The 9418-nt window shown below is 41.4% G+C and overlaps 1 protein-coding gene across 2 annotated transcripts in view; it reads left to right on the forward strand.

Annotated features, from left to right (window-relative positions):
* Nucleotides 1–8755, forward strand: part of LOC137432422 (protein phosphatase 3 catalytic subunit alpha) — a 235892-nt gene extending 227137 nt beyond the window's left edge. For both annotated transcript variants that reach the window (XM_078783189.1, XM_078783190.1), the window contains 2 exons: nucleotides 6606–6745; nucleotides 6889–8755. In XM_078783189.1, the coding sequence (XP_078639315.1) occupies nucleotides 6606–6745; nucleotides 6889–7080 (332 nt within the window). In that variant the 3' untranslated portion in view covers nucleotides 7081–8755. The remainder of the gene's footprint in view (nucleotides 1–6605; nucleotides 6746–6888) is intronic.
* Nucleotides 8756–9418: the final 663 nt, after the last annotated feature.

A 9418-nucleotide genomic window follows, 5' to 3' on the forward strand; every position in this document is an offset into this window, starting at 1 on the left:
ATTCTCGTGCTACTTCCCAAGTTATTCCTTCTCAAATGATTCCTCTGTATCAGATTGAGGCTCATATAAGCTGATAGATGGTATAAACTGACAGAATGGTTGCAGAGCAACTCTTGGACTAACAGAGAAATAAAATAACAGAGAAAAACAGGAGATATATTTGCAGAGAAAACTGCAATCTGCAAGAAGGTTGGTTGGGTTCGTAATTTTGGAGACTGCAATCTGCAAGTAAGAGGGTTGGGTTAGTAAGGGTTAATGTAGGTAATAAAGACGGTTGGGTGGGATGGCGGATGACGAGATAGCAGTGCACTGCCTGCTTGAAGCCCTGGAGTGAAGAGTACGACAGCGGAGCATCTGGAAAGCTGTTCTACATATGGGAGAAGTGTGGAATAAAAGAGTTGAGGTGTGCAGTCATCTTGGATTTTTGACGTTTAATTTGGAGGATGTTCTGAAACAACACGTACAACTTCGAGTTAGTTGGGTGAGTTGGAAGGCTGGGAGGGCAGAAATAATTCAAAGAGAGGAGAGGCAGTAAGTAACAGAGGCCACCAAATTAAATGTGCTGCGAGAGCAGCAGACTTGTGCTTTGGCCTTATCGTGGGAGATTCCAATAACATTGAGAGCTTTGGTCTCAGAATCCACAGATCCCAGGCAATGGTTGCAAAAATATAGTGACTTGATTTGGCTTGACCAGTCTACAAAGGCCTCTCTCAACAGATCCATTCTGTCTTCTTCTTCAGTGCAGTTTGGTGGATTAAAAACTATATTAAAACAGAGGAGTTCATTGAACAGGATTTCTAAACTAAAAGGATGTTTGAATATATACAGTCACGTGAAAAAGTAAGTACACCGCATGTAAAGTTTTGACTTTTTCAACATATTTCAACATACAGCTATTTGATCTTCATTTCAACAATATTGATAGATAAAGGTGATATAATATAACAAATATCATGAAACATTTACATTTTGTAGTCCATTGTATAATTTAAATAAACATAAATGCAAATTTCGCATGTGGAAAAAGTAAGTACACCCTTGGCTCTAATAGGTGGTATTGCCCCCTCTGGCAGAAACAACCTCAAGTAGGCGTTTCTTATAACTCTCTACCAGACTCTGACATCGACTGGGAGAAATTTTTGCCCACTCCTCCATGCAGAATACTTTCAGCTGTGCGATGTTTGAGGGGTTTCTTGCATGCACAGCTCGTTTCAAATCCCCCCACAACATGTCGATGGGATTTAGATCCAGGCTTTGACTTGGCCATTCCAGAACCCTCCATTTCTTTCTTTTCAGCCATTCCTTTGGATTTACTGGTATGTTTAGGGCCATTGTCATGTTGCAAGGTCCACCTTCGGTTGAGCTTCAACTTTCTGACAAATGGCCTCACATTATCCTCAAGCACCCTCTGGTACAATGAAGAATTCATAGTGGAATCTATGATGGTGAGCTGCCCAGGCCCTTATGCAGCATAGCTGCCCCAAACCATAATATTTCCACCACCACGCTTTACAGTTGGTATCAGGTTCTTGTGGTCAAATGCTGTCTTTGGTTTTCGCCAAACATGTCTTATGGTACTGTGTCCAAAGAAAAATATGTATTTTCAAAGGCAAGCCTAATCTGAAGATTTTCTCCTTTTGGTTTGTCTGATATCGACTTGATGCGCGATTGAAAACAAACTAAGGAAGCACTCAATACTAAGGCTCAATGTGTCTGTTAATTTTCACATTTGACAAATCTGGCTGTCACATAACTTTTGAGTTCAGAATCATTCTAGATGACATCAAGGTAGGCCTTCCTGGTGATGGTGCTTTCGGGAACTGCAACCTAGAAAATGAGCCGAAAAAAAGTTATTTAAAATTCCTTTTTAAGACCTTTTCTACAGACAACACGATACGGTTCTGAGGACTGATTTTCATATTTCTCCTGGAAGGATCGTTGTTTCATTTCTGAATCGAAAAACGCAATGTTATATCGTTGTGCATTGTCATTATCTTCCTACACATCCATCTCTTCCTTCTTGTGACATTTTTTTGGCATTGTGCATGTATGCACGCCCACAATGAGGGAAGGCTTTCACATCTGCTGTGACATCGAGGCAATGATCCTGGTGATATTATACTGACATTCTGAAGCTCCTCTAGTATTTTCATCGCCTCTTTGGAAAGTTTGGCGTCCACTGAATTCCTCACCATTCACTTTACTGCAACTATCCATTAACTATCCATTTGCCCACCATTGGATAATGTATTCTGGTATTGTGATGTTGCTGAGTCTGCTATAGACTTTTGGTGATGTCATTGCAGTCTTTCCATTGGGAAACAATCTTTTCATGAAGACAATTGCTCAACATGTGTACCTGTAATGTGTGCAGGTGATCAACATTACTCATTTCTACGGATAAGTTCAACCGTGTGTGTGTGTGCGTGCGTGCGTGCGTGAGTGTGCATGCGTGAGTGTGCATGCGTGCTTGTGTTTTGAAATGCCAACATTCAATATTTTTTGATTATACAAACCATATTTGATTTGTTACCAGAGAGATACATGATTGTGCAGCTGTATATCTGCAGATTGAAATGTATCTCACAAAAAATGTGGGACACATTTCATCAGTTATGAGCCAGCAATCAATTGCATCGCTGTCGAACAGATCGGAAGGCAGATAGGCTTTCTCTGAAAAAAGATTAAATTGGGAATTGAACCCACACCAATGAGGCAATTCACTGAGACTTTCATTCCTATGACCACCAGGCCTCTCTGAAGTAAGTTGGGTATCTTTCCCAAAGGATGCTTGTCACCCTTTCAGCCATTCAACTCTGCATCAGGTTGCCACAGTTTTTCAAAGTCTCACTTTTCTCTAATCAATTTCTCTGTTATACGACTTCGATCAAAATCAAAACGTCATGTGATTCAGATGAATGGTGGGAAATGTATCATTCAGCGTTGAGGTTGCAAATTGTGGAAGTGTACCCATTCACAGATGATGAGAAAGCTTTGACCAATTTGTTCCCATGCTCTCTGGTGTTACCTTGCAAATGCACTCACTCACCAGCCAAAAGCTGTTGCCCTACAACCGTCATCAGCAATTTGGTTCTAGTTCATAGACAATACAACAGACTATAGAGACCACAGGCAAAAAGACGATATTCAGACTACGCAACGTTCTCCACGAATTTTGTCCAACAAAGGCAAAGCCAGCTTTTCTGTCTATGCACTCGGAGCATGCACATTTGACGAATAGTTTGTGCATCATGCACTTGGACAGTTGATACAGAAATGTCATGCAAAACAGAATGGTCTGCAGTGCAAGCAAGGTTTACTATGGGGCCTATAATGTACAGAACTGCACAAGGTTAAGCATTCCAAATGTGTGGATTTTGATTTTTACCTCCGCCACCAAAGGTGGATGGAGGTTATGTTTTCACCCCTGTCTGTCTGTCTTTGTTGATCTGTTTGTCTGTGAACAAGGTATCTCAAAAGGTTCTGGACGGATTCGGATGAAATTTGGCGGAGAGGTAGTTGATGTGACCAGGACAAAATGATTAGATTTTGGTGAATATCCGGATTCGGATCCGGCTAGTAGAATTTTTAAGTGATTGTTCACCATTGACTGATAGGGCCAAAAACGATACATAGCAGGATATCTCAAAAAATTGTGGACGGATTTGGACGAAACTTGGCGGAAAGGTTGCATATATATATATATTTTTGTATACTGAATCGAGGCTCGTGAAAGAGCTAACATTTATTTCACAAACAAATCAACCAGACAAACAAAATATATATAAAGAGGGAGCGGAAGACAAGATGGGGAGAGAAGGGGAAGCACACAAACACAACGTTTGAGAGCAGGGAGAAGTGTGGGAGGGAGAGGGCTTGGGGGGAGGAGGCGTGGGAATGGGGGGTGGGGGAGAGGTATAAAACACAAGAAGACCAAGGACTTCCAGGACAGAGGTTGGTATTTCAAAAAAAAAAAAAGTGTAGGATTTTGGGTGAAATTAGCGGGGGTAGAAAAGATCAAGGTTTTGGATGGGGATGGATGCATATGTGACAAGGAAGCGTTTATTCAATTTTGGTGAATATCCTGATCCAGATTCATTTGATGTGAAGATCCGCACTCATTTGATGATATTAAATGATATTTTATTTCAGGTGAAATCTCAGCATTTGCCTAATATAATTACTGTTCAAATATTTACCAAATTCACAATGAGAAATATTATTTGGCGATGATTTTTTTTGTACAATCCTGATCAGATTTTATTGAGGCCCAGTCCTCCTCTGCATTTGCACCTCATCTTTATTTGCTAATTGGCACTTCAATAAGCTTTGTTTTATTTGGCAATCGGTGATCGGTCTGTTCAGGGCACTGTCTTTACACTCCAATAACCCACATTGGTGTTCTATAATGAAGTGTTTCCTTGATATCAGGGCGACTTGCCTAAAGTTGTTTTCTTTATATTTGTTGCAAAGAGCACACCTGTTGGAATTCTGTGTTTATTTGCTCATCCGCAGAATTTACTTTGTTGTCCAGAATAGATTTCTGAATGCAGAATTCCGTCATGCCTGCAGTATCGGTTGTTTCAGTCCGGAATATTTCACAAATAAATACTGGACATTGCATCAATTTTTTTTCAGTTGCCTGGCCTCGGCATCGTTTGATAATTGTATCGCACTCAGCGACGTGTGCCGCCTTGAGAATTCGTACTGGTGCCTGTGGGGTGTCGGTGCCGTCATTTTGTAGGGGCTTCTGAATCGCTGGGCGCAGAATTTCACGCAACAGCAAACGCATTGCTCAGCAACGGCTTCATAATTTATAAACACTCGTGTTTACTTAAAGAACAAGCATGGTAACACATTATTTAAAATCGAGTATTTGAAAGCGATATCAGACGTGTCGTTAAACTCTTGCTTTTTTTTTTTATTGAGTTATGTTTATTACAACATACACAACAACAGGCATTTTAAGGCCATTTTCCCTGCAAGAGCGGGGGTTAGCCTTTTGACAATTGCCCCCGGATCTTGTCTACTAACAAGTGACATACATAGACAGACAGACATATGTATGTATGTACACTGAACTAAATTTACATTAAAGTCGATTAACCTCAAATAGCTCAAAAAAGCCAACGTATTATAAATGCGGTTAGTAAATTTGGCAACTGGTGATCTTAAATTATGATGATTAATTAATGTGATTAAGCAATGAATTAAACCGTTTGTGATACTTACAAAATGGTGGACCTTACATATATGTGTATACCTTTGGTGTTTGTCCACGTGCAACATGTTCACTTACCTGTCTCGCATCGGGCAAAGCTGACACAGACACATAGCCACGCTTATTGTCACACGCCATTTTCCTGTTTGTCTGTCTGTCCATTCCCTTATATCTTCTATATTTTCAGAACAGAACCTCGTACTGCCATCAAACTTGGCAGATGTAATGAGAGCCGCAGGGAGGGGGTGGGGGATTTTTCTAGGGGGGGGGCACTGTTTCTAGGGGGGGGGCACTGTTTTTCTAATGCCTTGTGTGATCGCAGTCAAATTGAGTACACACAATGGGAGTAACATATGTGGGGGAGTGATTTTGGGGGAATCTTCTATATCGAGGTCTGACTGTTGGGCTACACGTCAGCCATATGGGCTACAGTGCTACCAAGTGTGGCAAGCATAGTGAGGGCCACATCGAGGCTTGTGGTGGAAAAAAAGTTATTTGCTTTTTATAGATTTTTCAGTGAAGTGGGGATTTAGAATAGCAGTGATGGAGGATCTCTGTAATGGTTTGAGTGATTGCCACCAAACCTCATCGGGATAATGTAGCCCCTATTGGGGGTGGGGGAGGTGATTTGGAAAATGGGGAAATTACAATCTATGTAACCGCTTTAATTGATCATGACCGAACCTATCAAGGACGGTGTACGGCCCATGTTGAATAGAAAAGGGAGTTGGGTGGGTGTTTTGCATGTGGACTCCCTTGGTGCTTGGCAATTGTTTTACCACATCTGCACCAACCGGAGACTGGAAGCGGTAACAATATTGACGAATCAAATCTCGAGAAGTTTGTAAGTTAGATTTCCATTTTAATTTGCAGTATTGTTCCACTTTACACACATATAAGGACGTGGTAGCCATATCGATACGTAATCGTTTTTGGGCAGAATTTTCCTTTTTGCTGCACAGAATTCAACAGGTTGCTTATGTCGATCCCTTTTGGCTGATCACACGCTGTTATACGGTATTCTGTGGAAAGTTTGATGAGATCCACAAAACAAGGCTTACATTATTGCAGTTAGCCACGAAAATATTAAATTGACATGAGCATGCAGCTCTACTTGATTTATTATGCTTTGAGTTAATTCTAAAATACCGAAAAGGCCAAACTGCATGAGTTGAAGAATAAATTTTCGTTCTACGAATGCTTCGACATCTTGGATAACATCCACCCAGTGTGAACCTACCATGCCGGTGATTTGGAGAAAAGGCATTGTGAACTTTGCGTGTTGTGCTTGTATGTGTTTTTGCCGGTAAGACCTGTGACTTGTGCATTTTGTAATACATTCCATGTTGAAACTGACCATACTTGCCATGTGGTGTTTAAACAGCCATCAGGGGCTTCTCGCCCCAACAAAAGATCACAAGTTTCGAGGAAGCAAAGGGGCTGGATCGCATCAACGAACGCATGCCGCCACGAAGGGACACCATTTCCAACGATGGTTCTATGAGTCCCATCAACAATTCGGCTGTGGGTGATAATGGCACTGGCAGGAATGTACAGTAAGCGGGCTTAGGTCACAATCTTTCACCTAACTCTCTCCCCCCCATTTCTCTCCATTCTTACCCGATTCCCTGGCACGCTGCATCGCTGCTTAAATTTGGAGCTGGCAGGCTTTGTACCAGACTTTGTCGTGGGAGCTTAAAGCACGCCTGCAAGATGCTGCCTTGCCTCTTGCCATACTCAAGTGTATGTGCTGCTTAGTACTTGGATTGCTGTTTACTCCCTCTCCCGCCCCTCCCATCCGGCCCCTTCTCCTCTGTCTGCATATCCCCTCTCCGGCATTGTCTGCTTACCCCCATTAGCCATCGCCCGGCCCCAAACCAGTGTCTGCATTTCATTCCCCACATCCCTCACTAATGTTTGCACACCGCCACACCCCGATCTCAGCGTCAACTCCCTCCCTCCCACTTCCCATGTCTCCCCGTCTTTCTTTCCTGTACTTGTCTCAGATGGCAGTTACAATAGAAAATAGACCGGAGAGATTGCAGAACAGGACACGGCTTTCATTAATAACCCAGTCATCATTCATACAAACAGTTTGCTTTCTTTTTGGTTAATTGTTGTGAAAGATGACGTAATCATGGAAATGCTTCAGTTCAAGCCACAGTGATATCATGAATTCAGTGAGCTGACGTTGGTCTCCCTTAGTTTTTTTTGGTTTAGAAGATGGAAGCGGGCGGCATGGTTTGACACTGATTTGCAAAGTGAGAAAACGGATGCTTTTTTGCTTTGCTCTCTTGGCAGGGTAAGGTTAACTGTCCCTTGTCGCTTATTTCCTTTGCTCCCTCGGGTTGTTTTGGAGGTAGCTCACAATTGACACTTAACACTCACATGTACGTTTACAAAATAAATCTCACTTAGGTTTGGACATGGGCTGGGCAATGTATAATGCTTAATATATTTCTTCTTCTTCATTTTCTTTCTAAAACCCTGTCCAGTAGCATATTTATTTTGATTTCTGTGCAACTATTTTAAATTCCTTTTTTTTGTTTTGTTCTTAGAGCTAATGTAGTGAACATGCTGTTAATACACTTTATGTTAAAAAATGCCAAAATTTGATTTCAGGGTAGGGGGGTGTCGAGGTTCGAGGGGGATGGGCAAGGGGGGATCTTGTTGTGTAAATGTATGCTTATGTCAGGTGTATAATTAATTGCTTGTTGCCAAATCTGTACCATAGTTGACTTTGATTTATAACTTTGACATGTAGATTTTTTTGAAGGACTTTATGTAACTTTTACTTTCGAAAAATGCATTTGGCTTTCCTTAACTGCAACTCGTCCCAAGTAAATTTGAATTAACGCGGCACTTTCTCTGGCGGATTTTTTTGTTTGTTTCTTCGGTCAGTGCCGAACCGGCTGGCACAGTTGTGGTGCATCTGAAAAAAAAAGGCAATTCTTCGGGTCCCATGACAAATGAACCTTATATAAGTGCATGATGTCTATTTCCTGCTTACCGGATGCTGTACAACGCGTAATGCCATCAACGGCCACCCAGAATGTCTTGCGCATTACATGTACGGCAGCGACGGCTAATGTTGGAATGCAAAAGAAATGGCTCGCGACGTGGACTTGCAAATGCGTGCAGATGTAGATAAAGAACCCTGCGAAACAGTGTTACACTGCAGCTCCATATGTTTTCAAATGTTGCATGTTGGATTAAAGAAAAAAAAAGTTGCTTCGCACTTCCACACGATTTTTAAATTCTTCTACCGTGCAGGATATGTACGTTGAGTTTAATGCATTGTCTGACGATGTTTGTACAATGTGTTATTTTTGTTTATAAGCTAGGCTAATTCGTCGGTTTAAAAAATCCATGCTGGCGACGCTTCATAAAGATGCTGGTTTCTTTTCAGTAATGGAATATTTTGGACACCGTAGAGCACTGCATGTACATAACTTGTTCTATGTTGGAAAATTGCATGGTATTTTGAAAAGGCATTTTATAAACGGTATGAATAAAATTTTGTGCATGGACCAACTGCTGACTGCTTTTTGTTGTGCCTTTTCAAAAATATATAATTGGAGCACTGGCAAACTTTGGTGCTTTCCAAACAAAGTTAATGACTCCAGTGGTCACAACTTCATAGAATCCAACTCCATTGATTTTGAAGACTGTGCTGAGGTCTACTGCACATTTTCATCAATCGAACCCTGCAATTAAAGTCTGCAACTCAGAAAGCCAGAGACTGAAACCTACAGCCGACAGAAAAAAAAATCCTTTGGGATCAGGTTTCAAGAGTGTGCTATAAACATGTGTAGATTGGCATAGCCAGCTGGAATTTTTTTCCCCAAAATTCGTTTCACAAACAGAGGGGCAATGCCCTTGGGCGCTCATCTGCTCGAGTAAAGCAGTACAGTACACTGATTAAAGGTATTTTAAACAGTATCATGGTATTTTAAACCAATTTCACAATGGTTGCTCCAAGACAGGGCAGCATGTAGAATCACAATCATAAGACATTAAACAAACAAACAAAAAAGTATCTATTTTGGGGGGCAACCCCCCTCCCCTACACCCTGTATACCTCCTCAGACCCCAATTTTTCTAATGCCTTGAACAAACTTTGGTACATCATGGGTGATTAAGGTTGTTGTCAAGTTTCATCAGAATTGCATGTGTTGTTTCTGAGAATAAAGCGAA

Source organism: Myxine glutinosa, chromosome 8, assembly GCF_964187855.1.
Source record: "Myxine glutinosa chromosome 8, kmMyxGlut1.1, whole genome shotgun sequence".
NCBI lineage: Eukaryota > Metazoa > Chordata > Myxini > Myxiniformes > Myxinidae > Myxine > Myxine glutinosa.